Here is a 24084-nt window from a genome sequence, read left to right on the forward strand (position 1 = left end):
ACACCGCACTCACGTAGTTCAAGTGTACTATAACATTATTTTCCGGCTCAGTTTTGTTCCATTTGAGCTCATTTTTAGTTTCTATTTTATTTTACTTTTTTTCAAAAATTTGCTGTATGTGAAACCAAATGTGACATGAATGAAGTTCCCATTAACTTTTAATGTATTAGTTTTTAGGGAATATGTACACAGACAGAAAAAGAAAAGCTGATCTCTGATTTTAATCAATAAATCAAATTATCATTGTATATAAAAAAATATTCTTGATGTCAAAACAAACTTTGTTGATTTTTTTAACATCCAAATGCATCATTGAATCCACAGTGTCTCAGCATCTTTTGTAGTCAGTTAATCATTTCAATACCTAAATTCATCCACTAGGTGGCAGCATTACTTCGCGATTATGAACACGACCTCACTGTAAGCGTCTATCTGCATGCCCCTGAATTCAACTACCTGTTGTACTAAGAGGTGTTTCTAATGTTTTCAACCTCGTTTATTTTCAGGTAGACTAAACAGAAACAGTTCTCAGTATAGCAAAATATATTTCAACAGCGCAATTACACCTACTGCCTCCAAAATGTCCATAATGTTCTCCATAACCGTTTCAACAAAATCTGAACATTATAACCTCCAGAAAGATTTACTGCAGCAATATTTTATTTTACAGCCTCATATATTACACTTTTCATTACACTGCAGACTTTTTTAGTTCAGCTTAACACATAAACTCAACTAATAAAGTTTATTTTGTATGTTTACTTTCTAAAGTACACAGAAGCTTATTTATTTAAGTGTCTTATTTGCTGTTCAAGTGCCAACTAAGTCACTTGACAGAAGGGAAAGTTGACACTGCAAGTGTGTGTCTGCACAATTTCACCCCAAGATTTTGTGTTTGTCAGAAAATAATGTAAAATTTGGACCCACTCTCGGTGCCAAATGTCTATCAGTAAGTCCAGTAATGTATTATAGAGTATGGAGATTAATTTTAGTCTGAGTTTGAGGTAAGGGCTGTGAAATAAAAGCACAACATAATTTGCTAGAGAACATGACTTTTAATGTTTACTGTATATGTTCAAAAGCAGCACGTTCTCCGATCCCTGCCTTTCCAGTTTCTAACATTATTCACAGAGCATCATTTGGCAAATATTTCTTCATATATTTTCACACTTAGGGACCTGGTAACATACAGCTCAGTCATCCTATGACTGACAGGCCCTTCACAATAATTTTCACAACTTGTTCTCCACACACATTTGATTACCTCCATTAAATGGCTGAACAGAACTTACAAGAGTGATACATTCACATTTTTCCCCAACAAAATCAGAATATTGCCATCATTTTCTGCCAGAAGAATTTACAATAAGAACACAAAATTCAGCACGAAAGGAACATAAGCTTTCTTACAGACATGCAAGTTTGAGCACACACACACACACACACACACACACACACACACACACACACACACACACACACACACACACACAAACAAACGCACACACAGAGAGTAGCAGGTGAAAAGGGGCTTAAAGCCAAGGACACACTGAGGTTTACAACATTGATACAGCAGATGGACTCGCTCGGACAAAGCAGGGGACACATAAGTTGATCAAGGAGCTTATACACATATAACCCAAAAGTCCACAGATATCAGCTTTGAAATGTACATTATTTACACTCATGCATCCACACACACATACAGTACTCTCCCGTATACATACACACGCACACACACATAAATACAGTACATTTAAGCAATACCAAAAATACCTCAAACACGACAGGTAATATCATTTCTCCCCAATATAACACAGCAGGTAGATCTGCCACTGAACGCATCCAGAACCATGTGGATCAATCCTCCTGTTATTCCTGCAGCTGACAACCGTCAGCAGCGTTGGGTTGACACTGGGTGAAAGTCCTTATTTTCTTATCAGTGCATTTATTTTGAATACATATGTAATATTTTTGCTTTAAAAATAGTGAAATCATATGGTGAAAAAATATCTGTTGCACAATAGCAGCACACTTCATTATATATTTCCAACTGATTTTACAAAATCTGAGAAAAAGTTGGGTCTATAGAAATGGATGCACATGTATGGTACCGCTCTGGAAGCCTGTGGGGTTTTTGTTTTTTGGAGTAGCCTTAAGAGAGCCAGCTGCAGTGCAAGGGCAAACTACCTCTACGCTGCAATCACAGACACCACAAACACAGAGAAAAGCAGGAGGACGCTGGCTGTTAGCCACAGAAAATACAATCCACAGGCACAAATTAAACCAGGATGAGAGCAACTGAAGTGTTATGTTACATATATCTGAAAAATGTCAACATCGATTTTAATTTAGAGGTATTCTAACACTTTGAAAATAGCAACGCGATCTTATTATCATTATCTTTAGCAGTACGCATTGAGGTTCCAATGTTGAAAGACAAGATACATAATAACTATTACAAGGTAGGTCATGTTTTCAAGTGTGAGGTTATGGCAAAATAACATTTTACAGAAAAATATTGCTAAGTCACAACCAATGACAGAGCTCAAATTTATCATCTTTTGCTTCACATCTTTAAATGTAATGAATATAATATGTTAACATAATTTGAGCTGAAATTTCCCCAAATGATTAAGATATAAAGCCAGAAAGTTTCCTCCTAGGAAACATTTTCATCGTGGGTGGCACCGATTAGCCCTCATAAAGAGGTAGTTATTTATATTATAACTTCCTATTCATGCATGGTAATTTACACCATTTGATCTTATTATGATTCTTTGTTACTTAAAGTAACAAACAGATTATTTTTAATCAGGAGAAGAAGAGGGTCACAAAAATAACTTTTATCAAAACAGGGATGTAAAACAAAAGAGATGAGAACAAAACCGATTCACACCCTAATAAAATACTATCTGGGCCACATATTTCACATATATACACGAAAATGCCATGAATATTTTACTGTATGTGTTTACGCCCTGTTCCTTACGACCAACACCACATGACTACGGGCAGACTGCTCCAGTTAAGGAGAGGCACATTTAAAAAAGGCCATTCAGTATTTTTAAAAGGAAGCAGCATGACATGTCGTTATCGACGTCACTGCCACAAGCAAAATCCAACACAAAGCGAAACCCGAAGGAGAGCTCATCAGAGAGCCTTTGTACAACAACACAACACAAGGAAAGGGAACATTTGGATAAAATGAATAATTCATCATTCCAACTTCCATAATAACACAACAGAAAATATAATTAGCAGTCTCCTATCGACATACCATACAATTATTGGGACAGGGAAACAATTTTTCAACAGTTTTTCAATATGGCCTTTTTGATTCTTGGTTGGGTAGGTAATGCAAAGGGCTTGGTGTCCATGAGTTGCAGATGTCTGAGCCTATGCAGTTTTGTGTGTACAGTACGGTGCAAGTGCACAGTGTGGAAAAAAAAACTGTAATTTTATGTGAGTGTCGGCCTATTTAAAACATGTACTTGCACACAAACTACATCTGTGTGTGGCTTTGTATATATTAGTGTGTGCTGACTTTCTGCACGCTGTCTACAACATGTCATGTGTACGTGGGTCCTGTGGGCGAGCCAGCTGTCATACAGCTGTGTCGTGTGACCGCTCTGTCTGATCATCTATTCCCTACGTTGTCACACAGCAGGTTGGCTGTGCTCATTATAGCTTGTTTGTCACTTTTCTCCCCATCTGGCTTGTCTTAATAAGACTGTATCAATATTAAAGGCTTTGAGATTTAGCCATGCAGTGACTCTGCACAAGGCTACGGCTGCAGCTCGAAGGTGCAAGCAGTCACTGAAGCAGTCAGTGCAAACTCTCAGCTCTGTCATGTGAAGTTTCCCACCAATACATTCACAGAATGGCCTAGCTTATCGTTGACTAATGAGGAATCTAATGGTTTTGATTTGTAAGATAAAAGTCAAACGCGCTGGCAAAAGGTGGTTACTATCCAGCTTTACCTACACTACATTAGCAAAATGTGATTAATAGTGTTAAGATATGTGTGAACCAAGCCATTTGCACTCCTTGCTCAACACTCCCTGGGCCTCCTCTCGGATCCACCCGGGTTTCATCCAGGTTGCATCCCAGCTGATGAACACCAAGCTGGTGTTACATGAGGACATTCGCCCTGGTGTCAGGCAACCGGAGTCCAACCAGGCCTCCCCCGACGAGCACAGATGAGGCCATGAGGATGGGGATGGCCTTTGTGATGCCAACAAGAGAACCAAAAATCAGGTTCCCCAACACTGCAGCCAGCTTACACAGAGCATTGCAGAACCCAAAGCCTGTTCCTCTGAGGAGAGCAAAACCAGGAGTAGAGAAGAGAGAAAAGGACGTTAAAGGTGGCTGAATCCCCTCTGTGTGTATGCATGTCTGTCCATTAACAGTCGTACACAGGATGTACTCATCTGTCATTTGTCCGCTCACCTCCTGACAGTCGGGAATGACTCAGTGGTGACCACATCCAGGGAGTTCCAGGCAGAGATGCTCAGGCCGTTGTAAAGGCACAACATGAAAATCATCATGGACTCACTGGTGCCGAACCACAAGAAGAAACAGCTGATGCCTGAAAGGACCATGGAGCCTCCTGATGGCCATACAAACGCACACACGGCAAGAGTGAAGGAGCAAGAGTTAGAGCAAGTGACATTCAGTCCACTAACATTCAACTAAATCACAGAGCCTCATCAAAATGTCTTCTTGTACTCAACGACGGGTGCCACATCCATAGCGTGAATCATCTTGGCATCCTGCTGTCAATGTGAAAACCAATCACTCAAGTGCACACACACACACAAACACACACAAACCACACTGTTACCTTCCATTCTTACCTAACATGGACAAACGGCCAATTTTGTCCATAAGAAGGGCGGACACAATGTTGCCGGGCAGAACAGCCAGGGTCCCCAGGAAGTTGATGAAGTAAACCCAATAGGCACTGTAATCATCATCAAACGTCATCTGGCACCCCGTCTTGTTGTGGGTGAACGTGCTGTTGATCACTTCTGTGCCATCTATCAACTTGGATTCATCGATGTCTGGAAAAAAAAACCAAAAAAAACCGGAACCAAACAAACTGCAGTGTGACACAAAGCTCAGCGGTTTATCTGTGTATTCATGTCATAGTAAGAGTCTTTAATCCCATTATCTCACCTGTGTTGAAGAAGAAAGCATCGATGAAAGTACAGTTCCGGAAGAAGGAGCCCACCGATGTCACATCGTCAAAGTAGCAGTTGCGAAAGGTGGAGTCAATGAAGGTGACAGACTTCAGCTTCATACTGATGAATCTGAAGACGCACAGTGTAACAGTTAATAATAATAATTCATAGTAATCCAAGTGATTCTGCATCCAATAATCCTACTGGTAAACTGACTTGTCCTACCGGTCATTGATGAAGAGGCTATTTTTGTGAATCTGGTTCTCCAGAGTGAAGTTAAAGGTGAAGTCTTCAGTGCGTTCATTGCTGTGGATCTTCACTTTGGAGGCATATTCATCTGCCTGAAGGTGTTTGATCACATCAGGGAACCAGACTGACAGGCCATAGTACCTGCAACCAGAGGGATACAGTGATAGGATGTGAGTCAGGAAATAATGTAATAATGGAAATAATAATGTTTAAAAATGCAGTAAGACACAAGAAGAGGCAGACAGACACAGTAGAGGACCAGGAGACACTTGTGGTGCCTGTTTGATTTTAAAGTGTGTTTTCAGGGTGCTTTTTCTTTCACTCCCTGCTCCCACTGAGACACCAGTGGACCAGTATTGATCCACAGACTATGATTGATTTCAAGACCGTGCAGCTTCCGCGCAGCAGAGAGAACAAGACCACAGAAACACAATGTGGCCGCGAGCCCGACTGTCCAGTGTTATTATCTGACCAGAGAAATAAGACTTGTCTGGTTTTTCCGTGACACAAATGACATCAGAAAGGAGCTCACCCGAACGACAGCGTGAACCACACTATGGCGAGCCGCGTCATGTTTTCTCGCATAGGATAGTTGAAGCATTTCATGAGATTCAGATAGATCTAAAGGGAGACAAGAGACTTATTATATATCATATGACCAAAAGAGAAATGAGCAGAAATGAGCGGCATAATATTTACCCCATGGATTTCAGCCTTTATCCTAAAGAAAAACTTTGAAACTGGGTTGCCAGACTCTGACTCCATTTCCACCAGTTCATCCAGCTGTTTGGGGATCTTGATCCTGTTCACCTGGAAAATCAGTCAAAAAAGTAAAAAGATGATTACCGTTTAATATAACAGGTGTAGTGCTGTACATTCAGGCTGCATTCAATACTTATTTTTTGACATCACTGTGATTACAAAAGCAGTATTATGGATGTTACTCATATGAATGTTTTCCATTAGATTTGATTGAAATGATAACTGTAATAAAAATCAAATCAGAATCAAAACACTGAATGTTAACGGTGCGTGATACCGTCCATGATCAATTCAAGAAACGTGTTGACTAAGAGGCTTTCCCAAAGTGCAGCTCACACCGCAAATAAGCCTGAATGACACAAAACAGCTTTCAGAACCTTCATAATTCAGATGTGATCCTGCCTGGTGAAAGCGTTAAAACCTGTCCCAGCGGTGGCAGGATATAAGCCTCTTTGCTTCCTTAAGCATCAGGAAACCCAGCCAAGACAGCGCACAGCAGAAACAAACACTCACGGTGAAGACTTTCTCCGGCTGCCCACGCGCTCTCATGTTGGTGTCGTGGATCTGTTTGAGGATCATCCAGGCTTCATCATGCTTCCCCACCTGACAGGAGGGGGAGAAAAAAAGAGGACGAGATAAATTCATGGGATCAGCACCAGTCTCACTTACTCAGGGACAGCAACAGTCTCGCATCCAAAATCACGTATACTGTACATGAAAACATTCCTTTGATTTCTCAAAGATGGGCCAAAATGATGAGAGTCACAACACAGCGACTCATTTCACTTCAAAGGGTAATTATCCCGCAACAGCAAACCTACTGTCACGCATCTCCAGGCCTCTGTTTTGTAGACACGTATAAGTCCTCCTCCGAGAATTTCGGATGACTCACACTGTTTGTTCTGATTAAACATCTGCTGGGAAATGTCCAAGTACTCTCAATTTGCCTGATGTATCATTCTAGAGATGCTGAATGTAAAACTGATAAGAGAGGACAGTTGGTGCCGATGACACAGCACCATGAGGCAGCATGGTGACTCAGAGAAACCGTTTCAGTGTGAATATTTATGAGCTGTGATAATTAGGGGAAGTGCCATTACCTCAAGGTAGAACCTGGGACTTTCAGGCATGAAGGTAAGTGCCACCACAGCACAAACACAGGGCAGGGCACAGACGACCACAAACACTCTCCAGCTGTGAAACTGGTACGCTGAACCCATGCTGAAACTCCAGCCTGTAAACGGTGGCATACAACACGAGTGACAGTCAGATCTGATACAGACGGATGACATGGCAGAAAAGGAAGTGAACGCATTTAAATACTTGATGAAAATCTACATTTTCTTGCAAGTGGTGTGTACCTTTGTAAAGCAGTATAACTGTCTAGTGAAACAAACCTGATGTTCACTTTAAGCAGCGTTACTGTAGCTGACTTTTTTGGCCACTTGGGGGCAGTGGAACAGACTGTAAATATAACTCTGACATATTATCACTGTATGAGGTTGTTGTGATGAACTTGTTAGCATACTGCCGCCTTCAAGCTCCATTTTTTGCTAAATGTTAACCCCTGTGGGTAATACATGGCTGTTTAATTGCTTAATGCTTCACTATGTTCATCAGCTAGTCACTAACTTTGCCTGTTTGCAGTGTGGTGTTGGGCAGGTAACGTAAACTGGATCTGCTCCTGCCAGAAACAAATCTTCAGGTTCTAAGAAACCATTGCAAATGCTGCGGCAACTGGTCACATTATGCTGGAAGCCAATATGGTGTTGCAGCTTGTCCGTGTTTGGCGTATTGTCACCCACAAATCAAAGTGCTGACATTTCTTAAGATCACAAAAACTGCAAACTGGTATTTATCATATTTTGCCACCACTTCCTACCTGTTCATATTATTTATCATTCTGAGTTAATATACAGACTTAAACCCTTATTCCTTGAAATGTTCCATATAGCAACCCCTTTGTTTTCCTCTGCAAACCAAACCTTTGAAGTGAATCTTTCTGCCCATAACCACTCGGTTCTTGGACCAGACCACAATTCACAATGTGTCTAGTTGATGAATTATACACTAATGCTCAATGCACCATTTGAAGCCAGCAGGTGGCTATTTAGCCAATCTCCAGCTCACAGGGGCATAATAAAAGCAAATATGATTACTTAATAAGTCTCAAACGATGCTTTGAGGATGCAGTGACTTAATAATATTAGATGTAGTGTAGATGCTGTCCTTATCAGAGGGGAGACCGGGCCACTTGATCTGAGAGGATGACTCTAAATGTTATGTGTGAGTCTCGTACTGCGAATAAAAAGGGGCTGCAAATAAAAGACGGCATTTAAATGAGAGCACTCTGCAGCCGGAGCAGCGTGATGTGTAAGCTCAGAGATGAATGGCTCTGCAGAGGGAGCTGAGAGAAGTGCACAGGGACGGGTTAATTGAATGTGTAGGAAAGGAATTGAGTGTTTTCTGCTAAGTTAAATCTTGTTGCACCTGATCTCAGCCCACAGGCACTCTCCCAGGCTCATTAATCATTGTAACATGCACACACTCATATACACACACACGCAGACAAATACACACTCTCACAAAGGCGGGGAATGCACACTCACACACAAATTCACAAAAAAACTGGTATTGACAGGGAAAAAGCAGAGAAATTATTAAGATGAATTACTATATGCAGACGACAGTGACACAGCTAACATAATGCCATGATGCCGTACCCCTACACACACATACCGTACACACACGAGTATACACACAAAATTATTCATCATACATTTTCCTATTCCTTTTGAACGGGTTAGAGCAAGGCAGCACTTACTTTTAAGTGTTTTTACAAAATAATTGTCCATTCAGCAGAGAAAAGGGATGACTACATTAAGACATTTTATTAGAAATAAGAAAAAGACTTAGATTAAAAGAGTAGCATGGTAATTTAAGTTTACAGAAGAATGTTGATTCTCTCTAAATGTGGAATTATTTGGTGCATTGCTTTTTCATATGCAGGAGTTTATTGTGTGCTAGTGATGGTGAACCAGAGAAGAACTTAAGAATATATACAGTAATGCCAGAACCAGCCAGGATGCAACTGCAAATGTTCAGCACACTGTAGTTATACATTTATGCTCTCACGGATTTCATTTATTTTTTAGAATTTTTGGGAGGAAGCACAGAAAGGGGTTGCCATGTCAGTCGTGACCTCCCACGTTTGTCGACAGATCGTGCCTCATGGAGATGCTGCTCCAAAGGGAAGAGCGCCATTATCCATCCACAGGCGTAGGAGGGGAGTCAGGGGGTGGGGAGGGGGTTAACACTAATGGTTATGCCAGAAAAAGGCTGCTTGGAATTAATCTCACAGCATATTAAAATCCGGCTCTGAAAGCAATGCATATCAACTGCTAAAAACAACTATTTTCTAAGAGAGGTGGGCGTCTGTCGTAAGTGGTAGAAATGCATCCCAAAAGAGATGAAGAAAGCAGAAATCAGTGAAGAAAAAAACACAAAAAATGTTTAGAACTCTGTCTTTATATTTGCCAGCAGCGCATTATTTGATGCACTGAACACGATACAATGTGCAGGATTAACAGAATGCATTCAGTGTTTCCACTGGCTGCTTTAAAGTTTAGCTTCAGTGCTAACAATCTTATATGTGAGACAATACACATGTGCAATGAGTGTACGATTGGGTTTCACTCTCTTGGTGTCCTTTGTCGGGCAGGAGGGGTAATGGCTTTCGTAGACAGCGTCTCGTCTGTGTGGATTCCTGTTTTCTCTGAACCCCTTTATTTATTTCCCTGTCTTTCTGTGTGTGTACGTCTGGAGTGAGAGAGAGCGAGAGTGAGAGAGTTGTTCAGCAGTGATTGCCTTTTCCATAGAAATGTGGTGTGGCTTCCTGCCCCTCAGGGTTAGTGTTTCACCCATGCCATTGGAAATCTCATTACAGGGATTATGTACATAATTGACTAAATCTATGGATGACTGAGTCAGCAGTACTACACGACTCCCAGGCCTGGATGTAGCAGACAGACAGAGAGAGGGAGAGAGAGAGAGAGAGAGAGAGAGAGAGAGAGAGAGAGGGAGAGAGAGAGAGAGAGAGAGGGAGATAGATAGATAGATAGATAGATAGATTTTTGTTTCGAAAAAAAATTTTGGAGGTTTAATTAAAGCCTTTCAGTGCTTTAATGCTGTTCAAATAGTACAAGTGAAGGAGTAAAAAGTAATTGACAACGATGTGAATTTCATTGGGGGGTACTTAATCTTTAATCTGTAGATCAGAGCAGTGTCTAATGAGGTTACCCCAGTGGTGGGCTTGCTTGGCAGCCAGTAAACTCCTCAAACTCTGCTGTCAGTGTGATGAGGATCTGTGCCGAGCAGACCTCCTTCAGGGCCCCAGCTGTGAGCCTGGCAGGGGGCTTTTGGGAGACATTAGGCGCCAGTGAGTGGAGAAGATAAATGAAAGTGATAATGACGTATTTAACACCAGAGTTCAGGCACTTGTATCATAACCTGATACCTTTATATCTTCTTTCAAAGACATAAAGGTATCTCTGTAGGAGGCGTTTTTGCCCACACATCACAGCACCGTTGGTTGCAGGCACTGCAGTACTTTAGGGAAAACATAAAAACTACTGGTGAGCGCTGGAGTATGTATGCAAGACACGTCGTTCCCTCCCGGAGAAAGAGGAGCAGAGTGGTAGTGAGTGTCAGAGAGAATAAGAGCAAAGTAAGGCCACTACCATCCCTTCAATACGATATCAGCAGATCTGACAGCAGAGTTTCCTCATGAAGACTCGTTCTGGTTTCAGAGGGTTTTGTGAGCCCTTCATCAGTGTGCTTCTGTACATGCGAGCGGATCTACAGCAGTGCGTGCATTTGTGCATGTGTGTGTGTGTGCGCCTGCTTTCTCAGAAACTCCATGATATGTGTGTGTTCTCATGTGCCTTCCTGTGTGTGTACGTCTGTGTGCGTGTGTTAACCCAAATGACCTCTTACAATGTCAGATGTTATTGCCTTCAATTCGCCTTGAAGAAGACCTGTATGTGGCTGCAGCCCAGTAAAACATCATCCATGCCACTTCCAGCAACACACACACACACACACACACACACACACACACTGTCTCCCTCTCACTGACGTCACAGGTTGGCTAAAGCATGGTCTGGCCATAAATCACCTCTAGCTGTAGCTTTGTCCTATTAGAGCAAGGAGAAAAACCTAATTATGCTTGATCAAGAAGAACACTCTGCGGAGACAGAGACTGGAGAGAGAGGAGAGGTAATAAAAGGAAGGACAGAGTTAGACCGAGAGATGGGGAGAGTACAAAACAGGAGGAGAGGGGAGGCGGTAAAAGGAAGGCAGAGCGGGTTTAAAAAGCCGAGGAGAGGTGAAAAGAACATGGAGGGGAGAGAGAGAGAAAGCTCATTCCCTGCTTGTTGTTTCTTTTCATGATGAGTGCAGCCGATATCTATCACAGGATTGTCATAAATCACTTTTTTTCCTCTCCCACAGGCCCTCCCTCACCCCTTCAGCATGCTGCTCTGTGGTATCTATATGCGTACGTTAATCTCTTAACCTCTGCCTCTCGCAGCCTGCAGCCACTCAGACCTATTAAGTGATTGATTCTCATGGCAGAGAAAACTAGCACCTCAGCCCGCAGCCACAGGGGAAGCCTTACAGTTTTGTAACCTGTGGTCAGGAGCTTAGCACAAAGTCACATTGCCAAGCTTCCCATCAGTGTTGCTAAATTTAATTCCTTTAAGGCTTTTGTTAGATATAACTTATTCTGCAACTCACAATTGGTATTTTACCTTCATTATGAAGCACAACCCAAAGACTAGCAAGCCCAGATGGGTTTGTGTTATAATATTTTCTACCTGATGAACTCACCATAGTGTGGTATGATGGCCCAGGCCATAGCAGATGCATAGATCTCCCCAATCATCCAGAACATACACAACCAGCTGAGGTGCTCTCCTCTTTTCTCCCTGGACAACACCTCTGCAAAGAAGGAGAAGACGATGGGCACAGCACCTCCTATCCTGCAAGAAGCAAAGAGAATGGGAAAATTAGTAGAACTGAGTAACTGAACTTTACTAAACCTCATGTTTTACATCTTTCACATAGTTGTATTCATGATTTGCAGGCTTTGTGTTAATTCCTCAGTTGATGACTTGTGATCAGTGATTGTCTTCCATTAGGACAGAGTAACCTGGAAATTCATTGATAATATTACAAGGGAGACAAAGGAAGCAAAAAAATAAATGTGCACAACTAAGCATTTTTAGACATGTTATAAAAAAAAACCCTGAGTGCCAGTTCGCCATGAATCAGAGGCACAGGTTGCATCAGTTTAGACAGGCTTTTCAATTACTCCAGAGGTCTCTGGGGAGATGCAGATGCAATTACTGAATTAGCTCTTAAAGGAGCAGTTGCTCAGCCAAAGAGGAAGATAAAATAAATCCAAGCATCATGTTTCTGTGTAGTTAGAGGGTGACTTTTTATTTTCTTCCACTGGTTATTTTAAGAAATTGCAAGATTGCCAGAATTCATATCGAAGTTTCATTTATGGGGTGAGCATGTCAATGGCTGTAACATCTTCGACACTGGCTGGGTGTAGTTTTCACTGCTCTGCACTGCAGCAGCCGGAGAAAATTACATTTATTCAGCTGGAAAGGAGACTTTACAGACAGATGTAGTATAGTAAACCCTCTATGGTAAAAGAGTTAGACTGTCTGCAGAGCAGAGCGAGAGAAGCAGACTTAAAGGAATCATTAAAGGAAATTGCTTTCAGCTTTTTTTTTCCTTTTTTTTTTTAACATTTTATGTATATTTCTATGTATTGCCAAAGAAGCAGATTTTGAGGTGCTATAGTGTACCATCTGACTTGACTTTTCACAAATCATTGAAAGTGATCCTACAATGACCTCCACTTTATCAGACTTACCCAAAGCCCGCGACGAGACGGCAAAGGAGGAAGAGGCCGTATCCCTGAACAAAAGACGACAGGAAGGCGAAGAAGCCGTTCGTGGACATGCAAATGAGGAGGCACTGCCTGCGGCCCACTTTGTCAGACATCCCTCCCCAGAAGAACGCTCCAACCATCATCCCCAAGTAAACAACACTTCCTGGAAAAATAAAGAGAGGGAGAGGTCTGAGTTTTGTTTGCCTTATTGTACAATATGTCACCTGACATCTCTGCATGTGCATATGTTTGCATGTTATGGAAAGGACTAAATTAGTTACTGAGTTCCTCAGACAAATGAGTCACCTCTAACAGTCTTTTTCATATTTAATAGATTAGCTCACAAAATTACACATGCTCTGTCAGAACATGTTTTAAACATGAAACAACAGATTTTTTGGCCACCTGGGGGCAGCAAAAAAAAAAAAAGCTGTAGACATAACACTCACACATTAATGCCTAATAAAGCTGATATCAGTAATTTAGCAAACAGCTGCCTATTTACACATTCAGCAGTTACTGGCCACCTGGTGCATTTTAGTGCAATAATCTCTCTTTTTTAGCTCTGCTGTGGTCTCCAGTAAGTCCGGAGGGAAATATCTGGCTGTTTAGCTGCTAATTGTGTGAACTGTTTTCACCACCTAGCTGCTAACTTTGTCTCTTTGCTGTTTGGGGTTGAGCAGACAGCGTACAGTAGAGCTTTGCTGAAAACAGTGCTATGAGGGTGGTGAACCAGAACAGCAAAGTTACGGCCTTAAACCAAAAGCAATGAACTATAAGATGCTACAGCTCCATAAGAGAGCTGAGGGGAACAGCAGAGTTTGGTGATAAACATCTGTGGGTTTGTCAGTATGAGTGACACACATACAAGTACTCATGTGATCCATTGTTAATATAAACATGATTACAGCAGCTACTAGACAGATTCCCAGAAAGGTCTCAGCTGCAGCTATTTTTAACATCAGCAGAGGATACACTTTCCCTCTCTGCTAAATGTGCATTTTTCATTCTCATAATATCACCATTTGGCAAAAATATAGCGCTCATTAAAGTGGAAGTTAACTTAGGGAATGACATTTTGAAAATATCTCCCCCTATAGTCAAAGCCACCAAACACTGACTCTCAGCCAAAAAGTGTTTTAGGAATCGTGTCCTCTAGATGTGCTTGCGCTGGCAAATGGCGAAGTGTCAAATTAAGACATTAAGCTTGTGCCTCCATTATTGCTGAACATTCGTAAGTGAATCAGAAGTTAAACATGTAAGTGATCATATCGTTTTAAAAAAAGGAAAAACAGACTTCTGCTCTGCATGTGCAAATATCAGTCAAGATGCACACACACACACACACACACACACACACACACATTCCCTGAGTCACATATTGGACATAAACTGAGAAAAGGAGTGCTGCATGTGTAGTTTTTCAAATTAAAGCTATCGTATTTCTCCAACTCTGACTGGATTTTAAAAATCGGAGCACTGACTGGTGACAATGAATGTGGCACCCCTTTGGAAACCCCTCGGCCCCGGTGGACTCCAGCGCTGATAAGTAAATACAGTGTGTAATAGACTGAAAACAGGTTCTGGTCAATGAGGAGACAAATGTGAACAGTAATGCAGGGTGACTTTACAAAAGGGCCCGCCGCTCTCTTTTAATCTCTCTCATCACAAATGGGATCGATGCTCCAACAAAACAGCATTGATCTCCCTCACTGATCATCATGATTCTGCTCTGGAGAGAGGAGCCTATTATTACTGCTTTAGTCCATATTGTATGTGTGGTTAAAGGCCTTCATGGACACACAGTGTCAGCTGCAAAGAGGAACTCCAACTGCATTTTTCCTCATTTAGAAATGATTTTACATTAATGTTTTGTATTCATCAATATCCAAACATACCGTACGCAGGCACATAAACATAAACCAGGGTTAGGGAGGACGTTTGTATTTCTAATTCCACACAAAAAGAAGAGAATGTGAAAGTTGCATTCATGGAGTGATACGACTCAGCCGTAGGGACACTTTCTTCATCCCATTACAATAATCACACGATGCATTTCCTTTCTGTAATGTCTGCAGTCAGGTCTCTTCTCCTCTGCTGGGAGCAGATATCTGTTTGACTCTCTCGCTTCAGGGGTCAAAACCAGGCTATCTGTCACATTTGGCAGCCATCTAGATACTCGCCTGAAGGTGCTATAAATTCAATTCTAAATTTAACTGAAGTCTTCAGTCTATGCACAGTTCATACTTGCTTCATTAAGGAGAGGCAAGATATAGGGTGCCCAGGCAAACACCCACTGGCCTCCCATTTAATTGTCATGCACCCAAACATCCAGAGGCCTTTTCATTTAGCATCTGCACTCAACTTTCCATATAAACAATAAGCTGTTTTTTTGGTTGGGGTTTTTAGAGATACAGGCACAAAACAGACAAAGAAAGAAGCTCTGATTCCTGCTAGATTAATGACCTTCAAAAAAAAAAAAAGAAAGGGCAATAAAACTGTTGATTGATGAGTACAGCCCTCACAGGACAGTCCATTATGTAATGAATTTATTGATGTTCCATCCGACTTGTTGCTCGGTATCTCTGAGCATGATGTCAGCAGTGCCCACAGAGGTGTGGTGGGGTACTGTGGCGTCACGTAATTCAAAAATAGCACAGACATCCCTTCGCATTACGAGGTCTGAATCATCCACCAAAGAACAATAAGTAGTTATCGTGGCATTAAACTGCCATGTCAGAAAATTATGGTTCATATTTCAACAGAATCTTGTGTCTTTTTGTCCCATGAGGCATTTCTTTGTGATCTGATCATGAGTCACACTCTCAGTGCGATGTCAGAGTGATACAGTCCCATTTTCTGTAGCTTTTAGACTCAAACCAAGTCGTGACTGCACCACTGCAAAATCTTAGGATGAAGAATTGTTTCACGGGAACGCTCACACAGAGAAAGACACACTGACGCACTGATGAGACGCGTCTAAATTAGGTTAATTTCACAAACTTTTTTCTTATCTAAATGCTGATTGTAGTTCGCAGCTGGGTTTCGTATTACACTATGAGCATATTTCCCTTTTTAATGGGAGTATAACACAATGTCTTAGTTTTTTCAGAGATCATGGTCTTAACATTGTTGCACATTATAGGCAAATTGCACCAAACCACTAGGCAGCATCCTGCTCAGCATGTGAGTTTTCACTTTTTATTTTTAATTCAAAAAGCAGAATTTGAGATTCCTCACATGCATCTTTCATTGGATTGTGAAAAAGTTTTTCTTTGTGTGCCTGTTTAAATCTGATCTCCTCAAAATCTGTTGTTACAGAAAGACAGAAACATGGATGAACATTTACAAATGACAGCTATCACTGCACGTAGCGAACACATAGACTTTAACTTTACGGACATTTTTTTGACACAGGCTGAGCATTGACATGCGGGAGCCCCAGGGAGTGCTTGTATTTCTCATTTACACATTAACATTTGAAGCATGAAATGAAGCCTGTATAGGATTTTCTATGTTTTTTTTATGGTAACAGACATGTAAGAGTTATGGTGGAATATGTCAACGTTGAGTTCTGAGTAAATCTGCTGTTCTAGGTTAGGCTTTGAATTGAGATACAGTGTCTGCCTATGAATTAAACTCACGGTGCAATGTTTTGAAGGTTGTCTTGTGAATGATACGCTTGTTTTTTTTTTAAATAAAAGGATAACATGTGTTGGGTCTTTGCTGGGTTGTTGTTATGTAAGAGTTTCCTCTCATCTTAATTAGCATAGTTGCAAAAAGTGCACATCTTGTGTCATTATTTCCTCTGTGCGCCCAGTGGACAATGACCATACCATAAGTCCGTTCTGTTCGGTAATCACCTTCACGATGTTACGTACATGAAATGTTTCAATAGTTCATTAGACTGATGCTCAGACTACCGTCAGTCAGTCAATACTGAACACATTGGAAATGATTAGATTGGAGGTTGGACCACAAGAGCTTCAGCCAGAGTATTCTGATTAATGAGACCTCTTCCCTGAGTGTTATCCCCCAGTACTGCGCTGTCATTGATTTAGTATGGCTATAAATGTAGGTCCTCTCTCAGGCCTGCAGACGAGGAAGAACACAATCGATAGACTTCAGCTCAGACCAGCCTTATTTAAAGACCAAAAATGTGAATCTGAAACTGCAGAGGGATGAAATGTAGTCTTGGTTCTTTAAACAGGAGAATTTTACATTTTCTGAAGCACTCATAAGACACATTAGAAGCAAAAATCCCTGAATGGATGGCAACTGGCACAGACGTTTCACCGTATAGTGTGAAACCCAGCAGTGCATTTGGACTTGATGACCCTTGTAGACTCTGAGCACCATCAGAAAATGACAGTGTGTCAGGAGACCTCTCAGGCAGAAGCGAAAGGATTTGGCCCATGACACTCCGCTGAGATGTCAAAACATGTCTCCAGGAATGGTTAATATTCAGCAAAATCACAGGCGCACTCTAAACAGGAGACAAATCCCATGGAGTTGGTGTTTTAGGCTGAGATGTGGTGTAAAACGCCACAACAATCACACACACGCACACTCACACACATGCACACAGGACCAGAGTAAAACTAAACCGCAGATTAAAACATTACCAATACATTTAATCTGTTTTGGTGCGGCTAAACTAGCCACAGGGGGACGAGATGAACGAGGGAAGATAAAAAATGAAAATGCATACGGGAGAGAGCACAAATGCAAGCAAGTGAAATATGTGAGCAGCAGAAGAAAGAGCAAAAGCAACGGGGGTGGGATTGGGGGGTGACAAAAGAGAGAAGAGGGTAATGAGGGAGGAGAGTTCACTAATTGACAGATAGGCTGAGAGAGTGAGAGGGAAGAGGGGAGGAAAGGGAAGGCCCTGGTGCAGTGTTTTCTGTCCTGTCACATCCCGAGGAGCCCCCTGAGAGCCGTGGGAGCGCTGAGCTGCATCACGACCTCTTCTCTGATTTCATGCTTTGATGCTCTTCACTCTTAGTGGTGCAAACTGTTACAGCGCTGCGCAAAACACCCGTCCTGTTTTATTCATAATGATGATACTATCATACAACAGCGCGCCTGGTGCGGGCTGCAGCGTCGCCAAACCTCTCCCAGTTCTGCTCCTTCTCTCCGTTTCTCTCTTCCTTTCGATCTCTTCATTGCTACTTTGATCTCATTTTATCTCCTCTCCACTTCGCTCAGCTCTCCTCCCCTTTTGTGCCTCTCTTCCCAGCCTTTCCTCCATTTCTCTCTCTCTCAGCTTGTGTCCTCTCCTATTGCTTTCCAATTTCTTGGCTCGCTTCTCATTTCCCTCCTTCATTTTGTCCTCCTTTTTCTCCCCTCTTCACTTCATCTCTTCTCCTCGGTGCTCCCCTCTCATTTATTTGCCTTAGTTTCCTCTTTGCTCCACTGTCATCAGCTCCTTTACACTGAGCAGCGTGTAATCACATTTGTACTACATCGTGTCAGTTTGATCGGATTCATGCCTCCGTCTTCTGCCACCTCCGCAGAAAAAGAGATTGAAGCTCTTTGTCATGTTTAAGTCATATCAGTGGGGGCAGGATTTCAATGGAATCTATATGAAAGTAACCTATTGTAGGGCTTCGAGTGCAGGGTTTAAAATGACTCACTCAGCGTCAGTAATGATACAACCTTCATTACATTAAAGACTGTGAATAATTTGCATGAAATGTAGTGATGCTATGAACCCCTGATAAGAGCGAGCAGTTAGACATGGTTTACTTCTGGCTGATATTGCTGGTGGCAGCAGGTTTGGTCCATATGCACGCAGAAACGCACACACACTCAGTCCCGTCACACACTCCCACCTCCCTCTCCCATACACACACACACACACACACACACACACACACACATTCTCCCACACAATGTGGAGCTGCACTACTCAAGTGGTGTAATCTCTGCAGTGACGCTGCGATCTTACTGCAGTTTAGCCATGCTCAGCTGCCCCTGGACCACACGGCCCCACACAGCCTGCCAGCTGGCTCATGCAGACAGGGAGAAAGAGGGGCAATGATGGAAAAAAGAAAGGAGACAAAGAGGGAGAAGAGCAGTAGAGACGGAGCTTGAGAGGAAACAGGGAGTGAAGCTGGGACACAAAGAAGCCCAACAAAGACAAAGGTACAAGAGATCAGAAGACAGGGAAGTAAGGATGAAAAGAAGAAGAGGAGGAGTCGAAAAAAGAGAGGAGGGGAGGTATCGTGGCAGAGAGAGAGTGGTGGATGTTAAATGAAAATGAGGAGAGCCAAGTTGACAGAGTCAGAGGGAGAAATGAAGGGAGTCTCAGCAGGGAGAAGACAGCCTAAGAGAACAAAAAAGTAATGATAGGGTGATGCGTTCCCATTGTCTGTTGTGTCTGAGATGATAGCTGGGCCTCTCCCTCACATTGTTGGTGTAGTGAATACCACCAATCTGCCACCTCTTTGCTCCCATCCACCCACACCTCTCTCCCCATTACTCCTCTCTAACTTGGCAATCTCTCTGCTTCAAAGCTGTCCCTCCTCTTCTCCTCTCCTCTGTTCATCACACATATTGCATCTCATGGCGCTTGTATTCCCTCCTGCTTCTGTACCACATCGTCCACTCTCATAAAGCACGAGCAACATGACTCCCCTCCTACCCCAACTCCCTGTCCTTCATTCCCGTATAGCATTAAAGATTCCTGCAAGATCGTGATACTGGTAGGACCAAACTGAATTCTGTAATCTAATCAGCATTTTGCTCATCCATCCTATTCAGGCCTTTGCGTTTTTTCATACTGCATTATCCCATTATGCTCAGCTCAGTCCGTGCAGCTTGCTTCTGTCTCTGCCTCTTATGTGGTTAATGGAGCTGCACAATGAAACTATGATAGGAGTCCAGCTCAGGTGGAACAAACCAAACACCAAATGGCAATTTTCAGAACTATGCAATTCAAACATTTTCAGTGTGACTTGAAATTTCCAATAAAATAAAGAATTTCTTCTGCTCTTTGTTCAATTCTGTTTTTGAACTTTTGATTTATTTGAAAGCTATTTGTGCTTCTCCATCGCTGGCCATGTCGACAGCCTCCTCTGAAACACTTGGAATTGCTGTCCATGCACACAAGACACAAGAAACCAGGTTACTCTGAGAACTGTAAAACTTCTACATGGGAAGGTCAGTAATCAGATTTTTTCTCTATCCTTGACCTTATTTTGAAGTGTTACTGTCTTTAACTGTGATTCATATATAGATATATATAGTGATACAATATGCATTGAGATATGTCTCTGTAGTGAGAACAAACAGCTTTTCTTCACAATACAAATGAGTCTAAGTCTTTCAGAAATAGTCAAAATTTCAACTGTGGAAGCCTTCTTATAGATTTCTACAAGTTACTTTGTATTAGTTTCACTCTTAATCAGGACGATCTTTCCTTTTATCCAATTGGTCTACTGTCACAGAGATACAGTACTTTTGTCTGAAGTCTTCGTCATGCCCCTGCTCACACATAAAAAGCCATTTAGAAAAGCGGTTACATGTATACTAAGTGACTAAGAAACCATCTTTTTCTTACATAATCTAGCAGGGGAAATCAGCTTTCTTGAATCTTATTTCCCAATTCCAAAAGTCATGTCTCTTTATGCAGCAGAAAGTTGACTGTAATGTGATTACTTAAGTGGATGGAAATGCACTGAAGTGTGTCACCAGGAGGGTGCAAAGCAGGTGCAAAAATCTCCCTTCCAAGATCACAACCCTTTCTGTAGTGCCAACCCACCAGTATGAGTCACTGGTGCAGCGGTAACGAGGACAAGATCCCTCACTGGTTTCCCACATGCTAATCCTGCCATTGTGGTAAAATGAACATACAACCAAGCTGCAGGCACCTCTGCCAAAACTGTAGCCAGGTCAGTGCGCTGGCATGTGGTCTCGCCCCTGTGTCGCCTGATAGCTATTCTCTATTGCTACCACCAGATCACCATGAAGAGGACATCTTATTGTGAGGCTGTCACTACAAAATATGAACTCTGAAGAACTGCTTTTCTTAATAAAGGTTATATATACATGAAAAATGAGACAACCCCAATCAAATTCACCCACCGATTTAACTGGTTGTTGTTTATTTCTGGACCTCACAGTAATCAAATATTGCCATGGCATCTTTAAAACATCAAGTCACTCCATTTTGTTTGCTGTAATTAAGTGTAATTACTCTGGAAAACTCCAAATGGATACCAACAAGGTCATAGTAATCATGTAGGCAATGCTCAGACATGTACACAAACAAACACACACACACACATACACACCAATCATGTTCACCTCAACAGGGAGGAGCCTCGGGGCAATCAGTAGGAGAAAGGAGAAGAGAATGGGGGAGGGTGGGAGAAGAAAGGAGAGGCACATACAGAATGGGTGAGAGGGAGGGACAGGGGGTGAGGGATGGAGTCACGAACAAGAAGAAGCAGAGCATAGAGCATGAATGCCTGCAGGACTCTGCTTGGATAGAGAAGCAGAAAAGAGTTTACATGGATACTTGGAAAGAGACAGAAAAATGAAGGTGCACCCAACACAACATCTTGTCAGGATTTAACAGTAACAACCCCATACAGACATATATCAACACGCTTTTTATCATGTTTACTGAATACAGTACGTATGACATATACTTCCAAGCTGAGAAATCTATGCATTTAGTGTCACTAAGATGCAATGAAGCATTCATTATTTAATTTTTGTTATGTGGAATTAACAAATGTGTATAATCAGAAGTATGATAGGTAAATGTATGATTACAAGATACTTTATATATGACAGGGTCTTTGAATTTCTTATTTTACACTTTCACTGATCATAATCCAAACTTTCAGTCACAACCTTCAGTCTCAAAAAGCCCCGGCTGTATCAACTTCGCATCAGATGTTGTGGTGGAGTAGACGTATTGTCATGTCTCACTGTGGCAGTTAGTAGTTCGGTCTGTGTGCCTGAATTAATGTCCTCACCACTCTGGCACTGACACAGTGAGTCAGCCCTCTGTCGGCTCTGTGGTGATGGATTATACACCTGCAGCCATTGGGACTTCTGGGACTCCTGGCTCAACACACAGAGCACACAGGGAATACTAGCTACCCTCTTAATCCTGACACGGAGACCAGTGGACCGAAACCCTTCATCCATGTGATACACAACTAGGATAAAGTGTCATACATATAGTACAAACATGCAGAACTAATCTTTTCTTTTAAGACGAACAATATTCCACAGAAAGTAGTGTGGCTCTTCGTTTTGTGGACACTACAAACTAATTAGAACCATGATTTGAACACATAGCATTTTATGCTGGGAAAATAACTAAATGGAGAATACTTGTGTGTCATCTGGTTTGATTTGAGTCCGAACTACAAATGCACGTATGGCATACCCAAATGTTGAGCGTCTCACAATTGCACCTTTACAACCAAGTGCAGGTGACCTGACTACCAGAAGAAGTACTTCTTCACAAGGATGCTGTTTGCAAGCTTTTGGTGCCATTCACCCTGCTTAAATATCCATGATACAGATTAGAAAATGATCAGGTTGTTGCATTGGAAATAAAGATTATGTGACATTTTCATAGCATGGGGACCATTGACTAGGGTTACTCCATTGATTCAGTCTGTCAGTTCCACAGAGCTTTTAAACTTGTGAGGGAAGGGTATGAAAAATGTTGTGCAGCAGAGGGCTTGACTTTTAGGCCCTTAGAATGATTACATACCGAAGTTGCATTGTAATATTGCAATGCTGAAGTGTTTGAGCACATATTATTGTCCAACAAAGCAATCAATGACAGAATGAAAGGTCTATAATCAAGGCAAGATAAAAAACCTGAGTAAACACAATTTAGTATCATGAAAAATTGACACAGCTTGATTAATATTGAAGGAACTGCATAATTTCCTCACCAACAGTCAAACAAACGCAGGGACTCTTACCTAGCCATCCCGAGCTGGAGTTGGGCACACACATGTCTGTCTCTGCACTGGGCAGAACGAAGCCCACCACAAACACTTCCACCCCGTCTGACATGAGCGCCAGCCCGAGCACCAGGAAGAGCTGCCACTGGAACCTCCCGTGGCCACACTCCTGGATGATCAGCTCATATTGTTGCGCCAGCTCCTCCTCATCAGCCTGCCTCTCCTCCTCCAGCCCCTTACGGTCCCTTGTGGCGTCTGACATCGGTTGCCCCAGCGCCACCTGGCCCTCCTTATGCTTCTTATTTCCTGCCGAGGGGATGCCCTGGTACTCGCCCTCGTAGATCTCATCCTCATCATCGTGGCCCTCTGTGGCATCACTGGAACCCTCTTCATTGTCATGGTAGCTTTCTCCGTCCTGCCTCGGGGGGTTCCGGTAGAAATCCTCATCTTCGTCCTCTTCATCCTGGAATCGGCTGTAGTTGCGGTGGGATGAGTACTCATCTGTGGCGCGGTCCATCGCCTTGTTGACTTTCTTTGCTGCATGCCGCTTGGCCTCCTTGACCATGTCCTTGGCCCCCTTAGCCAGGGAAGTCCTGTTATTGTAAGTGTCCTCCATTGTGGCTCCACTGGTAGGTCTTCACAGGGGTTCTTAGAAGTATAAGAAAGAGGGAAGAGGGGCAAGAGGGGTGAGTGTAAGCTGGCGGGGGAATTTCAGGAATGGTGAGATCAGTGGGTCTGGAGATGCAGCAGGGAAGAAAACTCTTGAGTCTGCAGTCACCACAGGAGATAACCCACAATGGCTGTGGCAATCATTGGCCAGGCTGAGAGAGATGGGGGAAGGGTAAGAGACAGACAGATAAAAAAAAGAGAGAGAACAAGCAGGAAGAAGGACAGGGGAGGGATCAGAGAGAAAAGAAGAAGAAAGGAAAATGTTCATCAGACAATGCCTGTAACTCATGTCTCCACTACATCCATAACTATC

The 24084-nt window shown here is 42.3% G+C and overlaps 1 protein-coding gene across 1 annotated transcript; it reads right to left on the reverse strand.

Annotated features, from left to right (window-relative positions):
• Positions 1-1038: 1038 nt before the first annotated feature.
• Positions 1039-23844, reverse strand: sv2ca (synaptic vesicle glycoprotein 2Ca). Its single transcript, XM_076731565.1, has 12 exons — positions 23121-23844; positions 13144-13324; positions 12087-12238; positions 7298-7431; positions 6711-6800; positions 6135-6245; positions 5968-6056; positions 5412-5576; positions 5182-5315; positions 4860-5066; positions 4453-4612; positions 1039-4318 (listed from the first exon to the last, which is right to left on the reverse strand). Exons 1-12 carry the CDS (start codon positions 23716-23718, stop codon positions 4135-4137), a joined length of 2205 nt encoding a protein of 734 aa, XP_076587680.1. The 5' UTR covers positions 23719-23844; the 3' UTR covers positions 1039-4134.
• Positions 23845-24084: the final 240 nt, after the last annotated feature.

Source organism: Chaetodon auriga, chromosome 5 (assembly GCF_051107435.1).
Source record: "Chaetodon auriga isolate fChaAug3 chromosome 5, fChaAug3.hap1, whole genome shotgun sequence".
Classification (NCBI taxonomy): domain Eukaryota; kingdom Metazoa; phylum Chordata; class Actinopteri; order Chaetodontiformes; family Chaetodontidae; genus Chaetodon; species Chaetodon auriga.

What these genes read in the sequence shown, in the direction of transcription:
- sv2ca (XM_076731565.1), bottom strand. Translation starts at nt 23,718, where the DNA reads ATGGAGGACACTTACAATAACAGGACTTCCCTGGCTAAGGGGGCCAAG. An exon ending in AGCCGGAGAAAGTCTTCACC is followed by an intron (nt 6,246 to 6,710) that starts GTGAGTGTTTGT and finishes CTGATTTTCCAG; the next exon opens with GTGAACAGGATCAAGATCCC. An exon ending in TCATTCCCGACTGTCAGGAG is followed by an intron (nt 4,319 to 4,452) that starts GTGAGCGGACAA and finishes TGCTCTCCTCAG; the next exon opens with AGGAACAGGCTTTGGGTTCT.